The following is a 20767-nucleotide window of genomic DNA, read 5'->3' on the forward strand; positions in this document are numbered from 1 at the left end:
AAAAAAATAAACTGACCTGCTGCCGTCGCTATTATTTTTTAAAAACAAAATATTGAACTTGAATTCGAGCACGTTTTAGTTCACGATTCCTAAATGAAATATGTTTTAAAACTTTCCTAGAATCGTTCTCAAATCTCAATTTAACTTCATTTGTAACCTATAACTCGAATTCGATCAAAGAATAAAGTTTGACTTTTTTATCTAAGAACTTTGACTCGAAAATTTGGAATCGTTACGAGGAATTAGAAATTTAGATTTTTACAGGAAGTTTAAATGGAGGATTTCTAACAAAACTACATTAAAGGGTTTTGAAATTTGGTTGGAAATCGAAATATGGCCAAAATTTGTAGAACAGAGAATGAACGGGTTTTTATTTATATTTTATTTTCCGTTTTTAACTCTTGAATTGCAGAAAGAGACTTATATGATTGAAGACTCGGTGTAGCAGTTATAATTGATCACAATTGTTTGTATTTGGTGATTGAAACAGACCCGTAACAGATTTGTCGACAAAAATATTCCATACAATTGGAGAAGACAGAAAGGTAATTAAAATAAAAATAAAGAGGAGTCAGATAGCGATTTTCAACTTATACGTACTAATATCATGTTATTGATTTTCAATTAGATTGTTTCCATCTGAATTTTTAACTAATAATTATAATTATTTAATAAAAATACTAATAATAATAAGGGAATTAATTATAATTATAATATACATAATATTAATATCAAAAAAATAAAATGTTATAGAAAATACTGATATAATAATTATTTTTGTTGTTGCTGTAATGATAATACTGATTCTTAATGATAATACTAGTAATATCAAGTTACATGTTTCAATTTTTATATCTATATATAATATTATTAATAATAAAAATAATAATATTAATATTAGTAATAATAATGAGAGTAATGCTAGTAATATTGATATAACAATTTGTGCTTATCAAATTTCATTTATATACTATATATTAAATTAATAATATTAATAATACTGATGTCACTATTAATAATGGAAGTAACATAATAACTATATTTTATCTTGTATTTAAATTTAATATAATAATGTTGCATATTATTAATTATTTAATTTAATACTAATATTATATGATAACATATTTAAATATTTAAATATATTATGTATATTACAACATACATATAACTTTAATTGTGTACAAAATTCATATATATATATATATATATATATATATATATATATATATATATATATATATATATATATATATATATATATATATATATATATATTTATATTAATAACATCTTAATTATTCTTATTTATTATTTTACATTTTTAATTCCTAATGTTTAAAGTATACTTTATTAATTCAAAATATTTTATATATATATATATATATATATATATATATATATATATATATTTTTACATTTATATTTATACACAATTGTTCGTGAACCGTCGGGAATAGTCGAAGGTTAAATGAATTCATGTAAACAGTTCCAAAAATTCTGAGACTCAACTCTACAGACTTTGCTTATCGTGTCGAGATCATATATAGATTTAAGTTTAAATTTGGTCAGAAATTTCCGGGTCGTCACAGTTTTTGTGAATATGTTTGAGCACTCGTGTTGTGAAAATTTTAGGGATATATTATAGAGTAATTTTTAGAATACAATCAGGTTTCGTATGTGTAGTTTTGTCAATAAATGGTTAATGAAAAAGTTGCAGTTATGGTAATGTCTTCGTGAAAAGTAACAATGGTGGTTGTTAAAATTAGGGTTCTATTTTTTTTAGTTATGAAGATGAAGATGTGAATGGAGAAGATTGAAGAAGAATGTTAGGACTAACCGCGTCAAAAATAAACATTGGTGACAAACATGCAATATTGGGTAAACATGAAGGACCAATCGCGTAATTGTTTCTACACATTAACATGTTACCTGATGAACAAGTTACTTAATGCGTACAATAGTACAACTTAGAAAGTTGAACGCGTACAATAGGATATCTGAAAGTTGAATGCATACAATAGGAATTTGGTGAAAGTTCGATGCAGTTTCAAACAATTTTCCCATTATTTTATGGTGGGAATCGATATAAAAGAGGTGATGTAATAGAATTAGAAATTAAAGCTAGTGCGTGTCGTTGATAACGGTTAATGGTGGTTTGTAGTGTCAACCAATTAGCGATCAATGGTCTAGTGGCTTGTGGGTGAAATTTGAAAGCCTTTAATACACTGTCACTAATGTACTAAAGACATTGCAAAGATAAATTTTTATGGAACTCATTTGTATGTTGTGATTGTATTGTGTAACTTTAGCGGTGCTATGGTGCCATAGTGGTACGTTGTTTGAGAATCTTCAAAGGAGATTCAGATTCGATTCTCACTAGCTAAACTTTGAAGCTTTGCTTTTAAAAAATATACAATTAAATATAAAATAAAAATGTTGCGATTGTGTTGTGAGTCCAGAATAAAAATTGAGATTTTATACAAAGGTCTGAGACATGTATTGATTGTAAGTTGTTTATGAATTTTTTTATAAACATCTTATTATTATTTATACAATAATAAAATTGTTTATTTTAGAAAAAAAAAACATGATATTAAATTAAAAAGATCGGAAGAATCTAAAAGTTACACCAAATACATACCACACAATATGACTGACTAGACCTTACCGTCTATTTTACATCATATATGAACTAGATGTACAACACCACATTCCTAATGTAACAGATAATGACACATATTAAGCTAACCGACTAGAAAATTCTCCACATGAAACTAAACAAACAAAGAGAATGACACCTCATACTTAAAACCCATAACCACCACCACCACCACCACCACCATATGAGATTAGCAACCACGAGAAGAAATCTAGGAGGAGAGTAGTGTTCAGCCGGAAAGGCAATAGCACCAGAGCAAACCGCCAAAATAAGAAGACGATGTGGAAAAGTAACGAACGAAAGGGAGAACAACGGGGACCAAAATAACACTATGGATAGCATAGAGACAAGGGCGGACCTAGTTAGTAATGAGTGGTAGCAACGGCTACCATCGAAATACGCGATGCACTGAATTTTTTTGGACTTATTATAACTAGTAATACCATTAGATATTGTAAATTTTTTTGAATGACACCCCATTAGATAATGTAAATTTTTTTTTTTTTTTTTTTGAAATTTAATTAGTAACACCAATAACTACAATTTACCTACCGCCTAGAGAGGACACCGGTAACCATCAACACTCACAGTGTGAAGTGTCTAGAGATGACAAAGAAACAAACTTTAACTTATAGTCTTCAGCTCATCTTTCTTATGAAAAGAAAACAAACCAAGTTCTGCCTTATATATGTTAATGGACCGGGCTAACTCTATTCTTTTATCCTATATTGGGCCATACTGAAAAGGGCCCTTTTTTTTTTTTTTTTTACTTTTATACATTTTCTTTTCCCCTACCCAAAGTAAAGCCGATTTTCTTTGCCTTATGTAAGTTTGTAGAAGTCTTCATTCTTTAGAGACTTAATTTCATTCCTCGTCTTTGAATTTTACATCAAATTTGACTCCTCATTTTTTTTCTTTTTTTTGTGCATCCTTCGTCCCTAATGTATCACAATTCTACATCCTTCGTTCTTTTTAGGGACAATGGATGTAGAATTGATAGAAAGAAAAAGGACGAGGAGTCAAGAAAAAGGACGAGGGATGTTGAATTGTGATACATTAGGGACGAGGGATGCAAAAAAAAAAAGGACGAAGAGTCAAATTTGATGTAAAGTTTAGGAACTAGGAATGAAATTTTGTATGAATGGCTTCTTATTTATATTAATATTGTTTTTCGCCTGGAAAAAAAAAAAAAAAAAAAAAAAAGTAAAGCTACTCATTTAAAACTGGATCTTTCTCGACCGGCGACAATCTCCGGGATCTCATCTCACGGTTTTCAGTTGAATACAAATACAAATTACAGCAGCAGAAGGTGAGCATATACCGTTTCCCAAACTACTATACGACGTTTGATTAATTCACTCTATCCAAATTTATATTTCGTAGTTTACTTCTTCTTCATGATTAATTGCTTATTTGTTTTTTTTTTTTCTGTGATTATTCATCCGAGATATATTCCCCTTATCTGGATGTCACGGAGTTTAAACTTGTTTGTTGATGGCCAATATCACTGGACTATTAAAAAAATATACTAATAAACATCTTTCGGTTGATTTTTTAAATTGTTGATTCTTATTTAGGTTTAAAATTGTTTTATGTTAGACGAATAAAATGTGAACTTTTGATTGAGATTGAGCGTGCAGTAACCATTTTGATCATATCTACAAACAGTGGCGGAACTTGAACCCAGATACGGATACAGATGGGACGGGTGTAAAAATTTAATAATTTTTTCACTGTTAGTAGGGGTAAACAACAAAATATAGTGCTTGAAGTTATTGTTTTCTCTTGTGCAGATATCATTTAACTGAAAAATTTTGTTTATTTTAGACGGTATAACTGATATGGGAACACGTACTATCATTTGGAATTTTTTTAAGAAGGCTGTACCAGCTGCCCTTGTTGGAATAACTGTAACTGACCGTTACGGCGGAGTTTGCCGTATTCGAGGATCATCTATGTCTCCAACATTGAATCCTTCTTTGGGATCATTTACTGGTAGTTTTTGTAAGATCTAGATAGTGTTCTTGATACTGCCTGCATGTTGCTTCTTAATCACTAATTTAGCTGCTGCAGATGATTTTGCTTTCTTGGAGAAATTTTGCCTTGACAAATACAAATTCGCACACGGTGATGTAGTTGTTTTCAGGTATGTGTGTATTAGCGTTTTCTGCTTACAATATCTTCATATGTATGTGAACTATCTTATTATTCGTGCGATGCACGGATGTACTAAAAAGTTATCTACTTCGTATATATTTGTGAAGTATAAGTTAGTAACAGGTCTAAGTAATAACATAAATCGATATGGAATAGCACATGTACATAAATTTAAATTTTAAAAATATATATTTTGAAGTTGCAAGGAAGAACATACTTTGAACCTTGTCCAAAGCAACTTTACAAATAGGGTATAAATTAAACCACATACATTCAGCATTGAAAGATAGTATTGGTCCTTATGAAGTCGTTGTTAATCCGCATATTAGTTTCTTTTAGTGAAACAAAAATTTAATCGTCACTTTTGGTTTCTTACATGACTATCAGTGGACCTATGAATTGAAACACATTATTTGTCACACAGCGCCACAAGAATTTAATGGTCCTAAAATTTGTTATTGAATAAAGATATGCTATATAAGTAATGTATCTGCTATTCAATAAACGTAAATAAGATATTGGATAATAATACGTTAAAAAGATTGATGAAAAATATGACACACGCATGAAATGGTGGGTAAACCAGGGCTTTTTTGTGTGAATATCAGTCTTACCTTTATACGTATCTACAAATTAAAGAACATAGTTGCGTAGGGTAAAAATTACTTACATTTTGTGTTATACGTGTTTTAATTGAATCGTATTGTAATTTGAAATAAACAAATAAGCCTTCCAAGGATGATTTCTGTTAGTCATTTCTTCAAACGCGCAAATCTACATGTTATGTTTATCTGGATAAACAATATGTTGAAATTAAAGTAAACTTAATTTTTGATGATAAACATGTTTAATATACTTATTAATCTATTTATCAATTGTTAATAGAATCTGTTGAACTTTTTTGGATTCCGAAAAATTGATTTCTATCCAGCCAGTCTAAGGCGCAACATTGTGTATCCTTAAAGAAGTTTATCAATGTAAACCTTACTGGAATTATCAGAATTGGAATATGAATATTCTGAGTTAAATGGGTAATGAAATGAAATGAAATGGATAATAAAGAAACAGTTAAAAGGGAACTGTTTTAGTTGCTCAATGAAGAGAGGAGTTAAACGAACTTCAGTATTAGAAATTTAAAATAAGGATTATTCCAAAGGTAGTCTTTAGGGTCTGTCGTTAACACACATAAAAATACTGTAAAGTTAAAAAACCGTCACTCTGTTATTAATAAGTAAGTGAAGTGATATGCTGTTCAAAAAAAAGTAACCTCTATGTACAACACTTAGATTTAGAAGAATCCTAGAAATAATTTTTTTTATTGTTATATGAAATATTAGATCTCTATAGGTTTTTTTAGCGGGAAAAGGTGTATGTCGCAGACTAAATTTTTTGACAGGTGTTGGTCTAATATCTATTTACTGTTGTTGGGATAGATTTGGTACAAACAAATGCCTTTAGCATCATCTTGAACTTTAATAAGAAACAAGGATCAATGATCAAATTGTAAAATTATTCTTTTAAACAATGGATGGAATTAAAATGTAAGAGTTGGTCAATAGAAACCTCAATGCATTGGGTTCACTCTTGGTTTTTGCAGTGATCCAACTGATTTCAAAAAGAGAGGTGTAAAAAGAATAGTGGCCATGGAAGGCGAGTACATCAGCAACATGAATGGTAGTGCTATAAAGGTCCCCGATGGACATTGTTGGGTCGAGGGGGACAATTCAGCTTTTAGCGTTGATTCAAGATCATATGGACCGGTATGATACCTTTATACTAAAATTCTGATATTAACGTCATATTAAATCCTATTGCTACATTTGCGGTGGAAAAAAAACATATTTAACAACAAATACAATCTTTTTCAAAAGATAAATTTGAGGTAAATGGTGTACCCTTTTGTTTAACAAAGATAAGTACTCATTTTCACAGATTCATGAAGCCTATCATTTGTTATGAGCCATTTTAAATTGATGGGAGAGGTTTATATGGTCAATCATGTCAACTAACTTATTTTCCTGTGTGTCCTTTTGGCAAATAAGTTATATACATTAGAGCTGTATTTCTTGTTATGATATTTGAGCATTATAATTTAATATAAATTCTTAATGAGACTTGAAGATATGCATAAATGGGTGGGTCAACTCCAACTGGTTTTGTCCTGTTACCTACCCTTCCCATTTTACACTTCCTCAACATTCGGACTGCTAATCAGTTATTTAAAGGAGTAACAGTTTAAATTTTAAATCATTATATAAAAAAGATAATAAAGAAATAATGACACCCTCAGCTTGCAGAAAATAATGAATATATCACTCCTTTTGTCACATGAATTATCCTTAGAATATTACTCATTATTGCTTTTAAAGGTTGAACCAGAGGTAGTAGCCTATATTATAAGAGGAAAACGAAAGTTCATAACTAAGAAAACGAAAGCACAAAGGAGCGTAAAGGCTCAAAATTCTAACTTTGTGTGCACTATTAAAGTGGTGTTGAGTTGTAACAACCCGTCCCACATCGGATTGAGAAAGGAGCTGTGGGTTCCTTATAAGCTTAAAGTGGTGGCTAATCAATATCTGCCACTATGGTTTTTAGTTGAAACATGAAGATTTCCATTTAGTCCATTTGTTTAGTTTTAGGGGGCGTTACATATGATATCAGAGATTAGGGGATTGATGAATTCTCGAAATGGTCTATGCGAGATATTACCTGCTTGCTATCTGCATCTTTTTTGCCATGTCTTCTTCTTTATCTTTGCAGATGATAGATGGTTTCTCATAAAGTATATGTTGAACATTTGAGTAGTTGTCAACCAAATGTTTGGCAGAGGATTTTATATAAATTATTTTTTTTTATAGTAATTAAGAAGGATAATGATTTAAATATATTTTGTTTCAGATTCCATTGGGTTTGATTCTGGGAAGGGCCACTCATATCGTGTGGCCGCCACATAGAATGAGTAAAATTGATAGAAGAATCCCTCATGAAGGACTTGCGTTATAATCATTATTCATGCATGCATAATACTGCATTATTATGGTATTTCTGTGTGCAACATTTGTATCATTGTTTCTTGTTCTAAATAGTGATGAATTAATTAAAAGTGAATTCAAAGAGTTGTCTGCTTCTTCGATCGGTTTAATTGTTGTGTTTTAAATGGTTAAACATGTGAATAATGGTAATTGTAGTTATTAAATGAAGACTAGTTGTAGCAAATTTTGTTTTGATTGCAATTCAAGTTGTTTTGATCAAGTAGACAAGATTAAGTGGAAAAGGTAGGTGATGAAATAAAGGTCAATGGTTTTTGCGTTCTAGAAATGTGGTGTCGTAATCGATCTCAAGTCAATCATCATTTATTTATTTATTGGCCCGGTTATTTAGACCATGGTTGTCTTTCAAATACAGTAATAAAATATTTACGAGTAATAAGCATAGTTATTGTTATCGTATTTTTATTTAACGATTCCAAATGTACTTGCTATAATTAATTAACTTGAAAAACTTGTTAAGTTTGATTGTGTTTGATGAAATATAATGATTATAAGTGATGAATAATTCGAACTTTAAATGATTTATAAGTTCTAACTTAAATTAATTATAAATAATAATAACTTGTTTGATAAATTTTTTTAATGAACTTTATTAATAATGTAAGATTAATGTATGTATTAAATATTTAAATGAATAAATAAAAGATTAAGGATGTTAGATAAATATTTTATATATAATCTTAGAAGGATAATTTTATTTATTTTTTTTTTTTTTGAAAGGCAACTTGCATTAAACAACACTAGAGTTACAAACTAAGGGTTCAATACCCACCCAAAACATACAGGAACGAAAATAAAAACAACACTCGGTTGCGAAGAGAGCAACCAGCTAAAACATCATAGGAACACGAAAAAAACACGAGCTATCCTAGTACAATATCCACTAGCCGTTCAAATAAATATATGGAGTTGAGATCCACGATAACTACTCGAACTTTTGCTTTCTTAATGTGTTGAATGGTTAATCGGGTATTTTAACTCTGAAATGTTTATCACTTAAGTTTAAAATTATTAAATTAGAAAAAATTAAACACACCATTTCTTTGAAATAAGAAGAATGAAGGAAAGAAAGGTAGGCCACTTGGTGCACTTTTGGTGAATTAGCGAGCAGTTAATGATATCGTTGAAAATAAACTTGATGTATTCTCGTGTGAAAATTTGATGATAATAATAAAGGCCATCACAAGTCAAAAGGAAGACATGATGAAGGGAAAGTAAGAGGTCCCTTTCATCCTACTATATAACTTCTTGTTGCTCGTCCGCCAATTTAATTCTAACTAGTTTATAACCCGCGCATTCGCGGGTATTTTATCATACAAAATTCTTAAAATATATTGTTAATAAGTTATTTATGTTAATGAGATAAGTAATAGTAGTGCAATATATTTGCATAATAAATCAACAAATATCAAATGGACGTTAAAAATGAGTTGATATAAATCAAGTTTTTTGAATTTGAAAAAATATACAAATTTACCTAACATATTTAGATACTTACTAATCTTCAACGTGTTTACATAACTTAGAAAAACCTTACAAACATGAGGTGTTTGAGGTAATTGAGTTGTTTAGTACCTTTTTGGCATCCGTCTCTTGACAGTATCTCTCCAAAATAGAGATAAAAGAAAGTATGACATTACGATCAATTCTGAGGCGAGAGCTAAGCCATGGAAATAAAGTCTTGGGGCAAGGATCAACACGAATGGCAGCATGGACCTTTTTGTAAACCTCTTCAAGGCTATCTGGTTCAAACCGAGACTTGATTTAGTTAGAAGACTGTTTCTGGTATTTCTCTGGTTCATTTTCGATCAACATATGTTCATTCAAGAAAAGATAAATTAAGGACAAACTGATACACGAGAACATATATAAGTGAACGAACGTGACTAACAATAAATAGGTATTTTATAAAACAAACATGACTAACAGTTAAAAAGGTTATGTATATACATAAAAAAAAATGATGTACACATATATAAGTGAAAGGAACAAAAAACCATGAGAAGTGCTCACGTTCAAGTAGGCGGCAATGTGGCCACCATAGATGTACTTGCGGTGACCTTCAGAATCAAGGCTTTTACCATCCTTGCTTTAACCATCTAACCTCTTCTCACCGTAAGGCATTTCTAGTCCACCATCCAAAACATACCAAAACATGTTATTAATGAGCCTAATATATGACTAAGACCCAAAACATTAAACGACATAACCGGTTTTTCCTTTGTTAGTAATACTTTTCTCATAATTGTCACGTGATAAGATCTTCTTAATATAATTATCATGTCCGATTCTTAGCCAATATAATTCTAATTTTTACATCTATTTATGGGTAACAACTTTAATGCCCTCAGCGAAGAACGGGTAATTGATACGTTTTAACTAAATTTGTCCCATACAGCCCGACCCGACCATTTTGTTACCACTAAAAACCAAAGATTAAAATAGTTTTGCGGGAAAAAATGTTTTGTCAAAAAGATATTATATGGGATAAGAATTTCACCAGCTACAATTGTAAAACGATTTCTACCATCTTAAGAATACTTACCAGCTTTATTAATGAAAGCAAAGACGATAGGTCACGCGTGCTGGCTGCAATTCCTACAACCGCTATCATGATGAGTCTAATGAAGCTCAATGACAGTTCCCCACAAACTTAAGGCAGCCTGTACAGTTAGTGATGAAACATTGTTAATGGTACATCAATAAACTTTCAAAGTCACAACTTCATAAAATACGCCCTCATCTTCATTGCTTTCTGATTAATATCTTACAGGAACAAATTCATTATCTACATCTATCCTGATTCCCTATCAAAAAAATAAAATAAAATAAATAAATAAACTAAAACCTACTTCAATGAAAATTATACACAAAATTGATATAAAAAAAACCCAATTAGTTCATCTGTATAAGGACATATAAAAGACAAAATGAAAACAACATCTCATGCATACATATATGTTTATAATGACATGTGGATCTTAAGCTTAATTACCAAACAACTTTAAGCATACACAATTATTATCATAGTTGGTACCTGGATAAGAGCGTTATAATATCATTAGAAATAGCTTTTGTATCTTGGAATATAACAAAGAAACCCTTTGAAGTCCTCATCAACATTTAAAAAATTACTTTATAAAAGTCATCCACCAGCTGTTAAATGGTTGAAGCATCAGTAGGCCATCTACCTTGCAGCCAGAAACATGAAGAATATAAAGAATGACATCACATTTAGCCACAAAAATATATATAAAGCTTTCAAAAATATATATAAAGTTTTCAAAAAAATTAAGTTTATCAACGTATCACATCGCAATAAAGTCATATAATTAGCATAACTAAATTATTAATAAAAATCAACAATAGAACCATCACTAAGAGCCTAGTGGTTCAGGCCCATAGTTAACAAAATATTGTAAAATGGAATCTTATACAATCAAATGTAACAAAAAATTATTGTGACTTAAAGTAAATGAACAATATCTTATTTAAGAAAAAGCAGTTTTTATCACCTGAAAGAGCAAGCTCGTCCATAACTAAGGTGTTCGTCCATAGGGTGAGTACCATATCCTTCTTCTTATGCTATATAATATAGAGTATGACTATTTCCATTCAACTGCAATATAAAATAAAGCAATTACAAACATATGTTGATGGAATCATAAAACAAAATGTTTCCAAGTGGTAACCCAGGTACTGAAAATAGATTCAACTTGCATTAATCGATTTCAAGTCATGGGTTTGAATATTTCAGCTACGGTTATTGGTGGCGCGCTCACAATAAAAGAAATCAAATCTTGAAATTTACCAGCAAAAGTTGCAACATATTGTATGTCGATTCGTAATCCTTCTAAACGACATATCAGCTGCACAAAAGAGATTTTTATGTAAGCATGTAGAATGTCTTACATCAGATGATTTATAACAGTTAAATAACAGAAACCAACCACTAACAAAACTTAATAAGCTCAACTTTATAGAAACCCTAACCCTATTTGAAACCATAAATTGATACAAAAGATGATTACGTTGAAATGTCCCGTTCATATTGATTATAAACGTTCCATATTAATTGATTTCGTCGCGAGGTTTTGACCTCTAGATGAGACGTTTTTCAAAGACTGCATTCATTTTTAAAACAACCATAACCTTTATTTTATCGATAAAGGTTTAAAAAAAGCATTACGTAGATTATCAAATAATGATAATCTAAAATATACCGTTTCAACGATCATCACATAATGGTTTACAATAAGAATATATTACATCAAAAATAAGTTTCTTGAATGCAGTTTTTACATAATATCATACAAGCATGGACTCCAAATCTTGTCCTTATTGTAGTATGCAACAGCGGAAGCTCTTAATAATCACCTGAGAATAAACATGCTTAAAACGTCAACAAAAATATTGGTGAATTATAGGTTTAACCTATATATTATCAAATCATAATAATAGACCACACGATTTCATATTTCAATATACATCCCATACATAGAGATAAAATTCATTCATATGGTGAACACCTGGTAACCGACATTAACAAGATGCATATAAGAATATTCCCTATCATTCCGGGAAATCCTTCGGACATGATAAAAACGAATTCGAAGTACTAAAGCATCCGGTACTTTGGATGGGGTTCGTTAGGCCCAATAGATCTATCTTTAGGATTCGCGTTAATTAGTAGATCGGTTTACTAATTCTTAGGCTACCAAGCAAAAGGGGCATATTCGGCTTCGATCATTCACCCATATAATGTAGTTTCATTTACTTGTGTCTATTTCGTAAAACATTTATAAAACTGCATGTATTCTCATCCCAAAATATTAGATTTTAAAAGTGGGACTATAACTCACTTTCACAGATTTTTACTTCGTCGGGAAGTAAGACTTGGCCACTGGTCGATTCACGAACCTATAACAAATATGTACATATATATCAAAGTATGTTCAAAATATAATTACAACATTTTTAATACGTTTTACTGTTTTAAATTTATTAAGTCAGCTGTCCTCGTTAGTAACCTATAACTAGTTGTCCACAATTAGATGTACAGAAATAAATCGATATATATTATCTTGAATCAATCCACGACCCAGTGTATACACGTCTCAGGCTAGATCACAACTCAAAGTATATATATTTTTGAAATCAACCTCAACCCTGTATAGCTAACTCCCACATTACTGCATATAGAGTGTCTATGGTTGTTCCAAATAATATATATACATGGGTCGATATGATATGTCAAAACATTTGCATACGTGTCTATGGTATCCCAAGATTACATAATATATTAGAATACATGTATAATACAATATAAGTTAGCTAGGATATGATTAATATAGATTTGTTACCAATTTTCACGTAGCTACAACAAGAAAAATTATCCAATCTTGTTTTACCCATAACTTCTTCCTTTTAAATCCGTTTTGAGTGAATCAAATTGCTATGGTTTCATATTGAAATCTATTTTATGAATCTAAATAGAAAAGTATAGGTTTATAGTCAGAAATATAAGTTACAAGTCGTTTTTGTAAAGGTAGTCATTTCAGTCGAAAGAACGACGTCTAGATGACCATTTTAAAAAACATACTTTCACTTTGAGTTTAACCATGATTTTTGGATATAGTTTCATGTTCATAAGAAAGATCATTTTCCCAGAAGAACAACTTTTAAATCAAAGTTTAACATAGTTTTTAATTAACTAACCCAAAACAGCCCGCGGTGTTACTACGACGGCGTATATCCGGTTTACGGTGTTTTTCGTGTTTTACGGTTTTAAATCATTAAGTTAGCATATCATATAGATATAGAACATGTGTTTAGTTGATTTTAAAAGTCAAGTTAGAAGGATTAACTTTTGTTTGCGAACAAGTTTAGAATTAACTAAACTATGTTCTAGTGATTACAAGTTTAAACCTTCGAATAAGATAGCTTTATATGTATGAATCGAATGATGTTATGAACATCATTACTACCTCAAGTTTTCTGGATAAAGCTACTGGAAATGAGAAAAATGGATCTAGCTTCAAAGGATCCTTGGATGGCTTGAAAGTTCTTGAAGCAGAATCATGACACGAAAACAGTTCAAGTAAGATTTTCACTCGAAATAAGATTGTTATAGTTGTAGAAATTGAATCAAAGTTTGAATATGAATATTACCTTGAATTAGAAAGATAAACTACTGTAAATAATAAAGGTTCCTTGATCTTAGATGATTACTTGGAATGGATTAGAAAGCTTGGAAGTAGACTTGCAAACTTGGAAGTATTCTTGATTTTTATGAAACTATACTTATGGAATTTATGAAGAACACTTAGAACTTGAAGATGGAACTTGAGAGAGATCAATTAGATGAAGAAAATTGAAGAATGAAAGTGTTTGTAGGTGTTTTTGGTCGTTGGTATATGGACTAGATATAAAGGATATGTAATTTTGTTTTCATGTAAATAAGTCATGAATGATTACTCATATTTTTGTAATTTTATGAGATATTTCATGCTAGTTGCCAAATTATGGTTCCCACATGTGTTAGGTGACTCACATGGGCTGCTAAGAGCTGATAATTGGAGTGTATATACTAATAGTACATACATCTAAAAGCTGTGTATTGTACGAGTACGAATACGGGTGCATACGAGTAAAATTGTTGATGAAACTGAACGAGGATGTAATTGTAAGCATTTTTGTTAAGTAGAAGTATTTTGATAAGTGTCTTGAAGTCTTTCAAAAGTGTATGAATACATATTAAAATACTACATATATATACATTTTAACTGAGTCGTTAAGTCATCGTTAGTCGTTACATGTAAATGTTGTTTTGAAACCTTTAGGTTAACGATCTTGTTAAATGTTGTTAACTCATTGTTTATTATATCAAATGAGATGTTAAATTGTTACATTATCATGATATTATGATATATAATATATCTTAGTATGATATATATACAGTTAAATGTCGTTACAATGATAATCGTTACATATATATCTCGTTTCGAAATCATTAAGTTAGTAGTCTTATTTTTACATATGTAGTTCATTGTTAATACACTTAATGATATATTTACTTATCATTTAATATAATTAACCAAGTGTATCAATATCTTAATATGATTCATATGTACCTAGTAAGACGTTGTTATAACGATAATCGTTATATATATCGTTTTTGAGTTTTTTAATTTAATAAACTCAATTTTATGTATTTTTCTCATTGTTAAAATACCTAATGAGATACTTACTTATCATTATATCATGTTAACTATATATATAATCATATATATGTCATCATATAGTTTTTACAAGTTTTAACGTTCGTGAATCACCGGTTAACTTGGGTGGTCAATTGTCTATATGAAACCTATTTCAATTAATCAAGTCTTAACAAGTTTGATTGCTTAACATGTTAGAAACACTTAATCATGTAAATATCAATTTTATTTAATATATATAAACATGGAAAAGTTCGGGTCACTATAGTACCTACCTGTTAAATAAATTTCGTCCCGAAATTTTAAGCAGTTGGAGGTGTTGACGTATCTTCTGGAAATAAGTGCGGGTATTTCTTCTTCATCTGATCTTCTCGTTCCCAGGTGAACTCAGGTCCTCTACGAGCATTCCATCGAACCTTAACAATTGGTATCTTGTTTTGTTTAAGTCTATTAACCTCACGATCCATTATTTCGAAGGGTTCTTCGATGAATTGAAGTTTTTCGTTGATTTGGATTTCGTCTAACGGAATAGTGAGATCTTCTTTAGCAAAACATTTCTTCAAATTCGAGACGTGGAAAGTGTTATGTACAGCCGCGAGTTATTGAGGTAACTCAAGTCGGTAAGCTACTGGTCCGACACGATCAATAATCTTGAATGGTCCAATATACCTTGGATTTAATTTCCCTCGTTTACCAAATCGAACAACGCCTTTCCAAGGTGCAACCTTAAGCATGACCATCTCTCCAATTTCAAATTCTATATCTTTTCTTTTAATGTCTGCGTAGCTCTTTTGTCGACTTTGGGCGGTTTTCAACCGTTGTTGAATTTGGATGATCTTCTCGGTAGTTTCTTGTATTATCTCCGGACCCGTAATCTGTCTATCTCCCACTTCACTCCAACAAATCGGAGACCTGCACTTTCTACCATAAAGTGCTTCAAACGGCACCATCTCAATGCTTGAATGGTAGCTGTTGTTGTAGGAAAATTCTGTTAACGGTAGATGTCGATCCCAACTGTTTCCGAAACCAATAACACATGCTCGTAGCATGTCTTCAAGCGTTTGTATCATCCTTTCGCTCTGCCCATCAGTTTGTGGATGATAGGCAGTACTCATGTCTAGACGAGTTCCTAATGCTTGCTGTAATGTCTGCCAGAATCTTGAAATAAATCTGCCATCCCTATCCGAGATAATAGAGATTGGTATTCCATGTCTGGAGACGACTTCCTTCAAATACAGTCGTGCTAACTTCTCCATCTTGTCATCTTCTCTTATTGGCAGGAAGTGTGCTGATTTGGTGAGACGTTCAACTATTACCCAAATAGTATCAAAACCACTTGCAGTCCTTGGCAATTTAGTGATGAAATCCATGGTAATGTTTTCCCATTTCCATTCCGGGATTTCGGGTTGTTGAAGTTGACCTAATGGTTTCTGATGCTCCGCTTTGACCTTAGAACATGTCAAACATTCTCCTACGTATTTAGCAACATCGGCTTTCATACCTGGCCACCAAAAATGTTTCTTGAGATCCTTGTACATCTTCCCCGTTCCAGGATGTATTGAGTATCTGGTTTTATGAGCTTCTCTAAGTACCATTTCTCTCATATCTCCAAATTTTGGTACCCAAATTCTTTCAGCCCTATACCGGGTTCCGTCTTTCCGAATATTAAGATGCTTCTCCGATCCTTTGGGTATTTCATTCTTTAAATTTCCCTCTTTTAAAACTCCTTGTTGCGCCTCCTTTATTTGAGTAGTAAGGTTATTGGGAATCATTATATTCATAGATTTTACACGAATGGGTTCTCTGTCCTTTCTGCTCAAGGCGTCGGCTACCACATTTGCCTTCCCTGGGTGGTAACGAATCTCAAAGTCGTAATCATTCAACAATTCAATCCATCTGCGCTGCCTCATGTTCAGTTGTTTCTGATTAAATATGTGTTGAAGACTTTTGTGGTCTGTATATATAATACTTTTGACCCCATATAAGTAGTGCCTCCAAGTCTTTAATGCAAAAACAACCGCGCCTAATTCCAAATAATGCGTCGTATAATTTTGCTCGTGAATCTTCAATTGTCTAGACGCATAAGCAATTACCTTCATTCGTTGCATTAATACACAACCGAGACCTTGCTTTGAGGCGTCACAATATATCACAAAATCATCATTCCCTTCAGGTAATGACAATATAGGTGCCGTAGTTAACTTTTTCTTCAACAATTGAAATGCTTTCTCTTGTTCATCCTTCCATTCAAATTTCTTCCCTTTATGCGTTAATGCAGTCAAGGGTTTTGCTATTTTGGAAAAATCTTGGATGAATCTCCTGTAATAACCAGCCAGCCCTAAAAATTGGCGTATGTGTTTCGGAGTTTTCGGGGTTTCCCACTTTTCAATGGTTTCGATCTTTGCTGAATCCACCTGAATACCTTCTTTGTTCACTATGTGACCGAGAAATTGAACTTCTTCCAGCCAAAATGCACACTTTGAAAACTTAGCGTACAGTTTTTCTTTTCTCAGCAACTCTAGCACTTTTCTCAAATGTTCCTCATGCTCTTGATCATTCTTCGAGTAAATAAGTATGTCATCGATGAAAACAATGACAAACTTGTCAAGATATAGCCCACACACTCGGTTCATGAGGTCCATGAACACAGTTGATGCGTTAGTCAATCTAAACGGCATAACCATAAACTCGTAATGACCGTAACGCATCCTAAAAGCAGTCTTTGGAATATCATCCTCCTTCACCCGCATTTGATGATATCCAGAACGTAAATCGATCTTCGAATAAACAGACGAGCCTTGTAGTTGATCAAATAAGTCGTCGATTCTCGGTAGTGGGTAGCGGTTCTTGATGGTAAGTTTGTTCAACTCTCGGTAGTCGATACACAACCTAAATCTACCATCCTTCTTCTTGACAAACAAAACAGGAGCTCCCCACGGTGATGTGCTTGGTCGAATGAAACCACGCTCTAAAAGTTCTTGTAATTGGCTCTGAAGTTCCTTCATTTCGCTAGGTGCGAGTCTGTATGGAGCACGAGCTATTGGTGCAGCTCCCGGTACAAGGTCTATTTGAAATTCAACGGATCGGTGTGGAGGTAGTCCCGGTAATTCTTTAGGAAATACATCGGGAAATTCTTTTGCGACGGGAATATCATTGATGTTCTTTTCTTCGGAATTGACTTTCTCGATGTGTGCTAGCACAACATAGCAACCTTTTTTTATTAGTTTTTGTGCCTTCAGGTTACTAATAAGATTTAACTTCGCGTTGTTCTTTTCTCCGTACACCATTAAGGGTTTTCCTTTTTCTCGTATAATGCGAATTGCATTTTTGTAACAAACGATCTCTGCTTTCACTTCTTTCAACCAGTCCATACCGATTATCACATCAAAACTCCCTAACTCTACTGGTATCAAGTCAATCATAAATGTTTCGCTAACCAGTTTAATTTCTCGATTCCGACATATATTATCTGCTGAAATTAATTTACCATTTGCTAATTCGAGTAAAAATTTACTATCCAAAGGCATCAATGGGCAACTTAATTTAGCACAAAATTCTCTACTCATATAGCTTCTATCCGCACCCGAATCAAATAAAACATAAGCAGATTTATCGTCAATAAGAAATGTACCCGTAACAAGCTCCGGGTCTTCCTGTGCTTCTGCCGCATTAATATTGAAAACTCTTCCACGGCCCTGCCCATTAGTATTCCCCTGATTCGGGCAATTTCTAATAATGTGGCCCGGTTTTCCACATTTATAACAAACAGCGTTGGTATTACTTGCTCCGACACTATTCGTTTCAGCATTACTTGTTCCGACATTATTTGTTCCGACATTATTTGTTCCTTTAGTTCTGTTAAACTTTGGTCCGTAGACCTCACACTTTGTCGCGCTATGACCATTTCTTTTACACCTGTTGCAAAATGTCGTGCAAAACCCCTGATGATTTTTTTCACACCTATGACATGGCTGTTTTTGGTTTTTGTTGCGGTTGTTGTTATTGAGGTTATTGTTGGGATTGTTATTGTTATTGAAACGGTTGTTGTAGTTGTTGTTGTTGTTGGGATGTTTGTTGTAGTTATTGTTAAGATTGCGGTTATTGTTGCGATTGTTGTTGCGGTTGTTGCGATTGTGATTGTAATTGTTGTTGTTGTTGTACTGGTGACTCTTGTCACCGTTTTCCTCTCACTTCCTCTTGAGTTGTTTTGTGTTGGCTTCTTCGGCCGCCTGCTCTTTAATTCTTCCCTCAATCTGATTTATGAGTTTATGAGCCATTCGACTTGCCTTCTGTATAGAAGCGGGCTCATGTGAACTCACATCTTCTTGAATCCTTACTGGTAACCCTTTTACAAACGCGTCGATCTTCTCTTCTTCATCTTCGAATGCTCCCGGACACAATAGGCACAACTCTGTGAATCGTTGTTCATATGTGGTAACGTCGAACCCTTGTGTTCGTAACTCTCTAAGTTCTGCCTTGAGTTTATTGACTTCGTTTCTAGGACGGTACTGCTCGTTCATTAATTGCTTGAATGCCGACCATGGTAGTGCGTAAGCAGCATTTTGTCCTACCTGTTCAAGATAGGTGTTCCACCATGTTAACGCATTACCTGTGAAGGTATGCGTAGCATACTTAACTTTGTCCTCTTCAGTACACTTACTTATGGTAAACACCGATTCGACTTTCTCGGTCCACCGTTTCAATCTAATTGGTCCTTCGGTTCCATCAAATTCCAAAGGTTTGCAGGCAGTGAATTCTTTGTAGGAGCATCCTACACGATTTCTTGCGCCGTTAGCTGCATTGCTAGATTCAGAGTTATTGTTGGTATGTAACGCAGCCTGTACTGCGGCTATGTTTGCAGAAAGAAAGGTACGAAATTCCTCTTCGCTCATATTCATGGTTTGTCGAGTAGTCGATGCCATTTCCTTCAAAATAGCCAACTGAATCGAGTTAATCATACATAATATTAAGAGTAGTCAATAGTATTTCGTAGCATAATATGAACTCATTTATAAAAGCTTTTTCTTCATATTTGCGTTTTATAAGTTTAAATTTGGGTACTACCTACCCGTTAAGTTCATACTTAGCAGCTAATATACAATTCAACTACTACAATTCCATATGAAAAACTGATTATAATAATATATCACATATAAATATTCTTCAAACTTACAACATCGCTATATTACATATAACATGAAATATAGTACACTTTGATACAGGACAGTTTTGATGATAAACCTAGTTAATACGCAAGTTGTTCAGCAAAGAAAATAAAGACACGTAATTCATAATTCCAGAAACAAGTCATGCATTTTGGTTTTACTAAGACGACTTCCCATCCTTGGTCTTGTGGAAAATAACCGTTATGACCATTGGCTAGGCAGCATGTTGTAATGTCGTCAAAAGGACGAGGGTTTCGTAATGTCCAACAGCCCCGTAATAATCTAAAAACCTTGTTTCTCACCCCAACTACTGAATCCGTCACTTGTGGGAAGGTTTTATTTAAAAGTTGCAATCCGATGTTCTTTTTCTCACTTTGGTAAGAATCGAACATCACTAACCCGTAAGCATAACATGCTTCTTTATGTTGTATGTCAGAAGCTCTTTCTAATTCACGAAATCCTATGTTTGGATATGTTGAGTCAAAATAGGTTCTTAACCCATAGCATAAAATTGCA

At 32.4% G+C, this 20767-nt stretch overlaps 1 protein-coding gene and 1 long non-coding RNA gene across 4 annotated transcripts in view; one reads left to right on the forward strand and one right to left on the reverse strand.

Moving 5' to 3' along the window:
• The first annotated feature begins 3865 nt into the window (after positions 1–3865).
• Positions 3866–7970, forward strand: LOC139845326 (uncharacterized). The gene is made up of 5 exons (XM_071835582.1): positions 3866–3968; positions 4453–4654; positions 4733–4805; positions 6414–6576; positions 7715–7970. Exons 2-5 carry the CDS (start codon positions 4501–4503, stop codon positions 7817–7819), a joined length of 495 nt encoding a protein of 164 aa, XP_071691683.1. The 5' UTR covers positions 3866–3968; positions 4453–4500; the 3' UTR covers positions 7820–7970.
• A 1320-nt stretch (positions 7971–9290) lies between these two features.
• The window catches only part of LOC139843037 (uncharacterized), a 38285-nt gene continuing 26808 nt past the window's right edge, over positions 9291–20767 (reverse strand). The window contains exons 2-6 of one of the 3 annotated variants that reach the window (XR_011757459.1): positions 11678–11735; positions 11382–11485; positions 10904–11053; positions 10412–10673; positions 9291–9992 (exon numbers count right to left, since the gene is read on the reverse strand). This is a non-coding gene — a long non-coding RNA (uncharacterized lncRNA). Of the gene's footprint in view, positions 9993–10411; positions 10674–10903; positions 11058–11381; positions 11486–11677; positions 11736–20767 lie in introns of all 3 variants that reach the window. The other 2 variants (XR_011757458.1, XR_011757457.1) reach the window with 2 other exon arrangements.

Source organism: Rutidosis leptorrhynchoides, chromosome 4 (assembly GCF_046630445.1).
Source record: "Rutidosis leptorrhynchoides isolate AG116_Rl617_1_P2 chromosome 4, CSIRO_AGI_Rlap_v1, whole genome shotgun sequence".
NCBI classification, from domain to species: domain Eukaryota; kingdom Viridiplantae; phylum Streptophyta; class Magnoliopsida; order Asterales; family Asteraceae; genus Rutidosis; species Rutidosis leptorrhynchoides.

What these genes read in the sequence shown, in the direction of transcription:
- LOC139845326 (XM_071835582.1), top strand. Translation starts at nt 4,501, where the DNA reads ATGGGAACACGTACTATCATTTGGAATTTTTTTAAGAAGGCTGTACCA. An exon ending in GGTGATGTAGTTGTTTTCAG is followed by an intron (nt 4,806 to 6,413) that starts GTATGTGTGTAT and finishes TGGTTTTTGCAG; the next exon opens with TGATCCAACTGATTTCAAAA. An exon ending in ATTCAAGATCATATGGACCG is followed by an intron (nt 6,577 to 7,714) that starts GTATGATACCTT and finishes ATTTTGTTTCAG; the next exon opens with ATTCCATTGGGTTTGATTCT.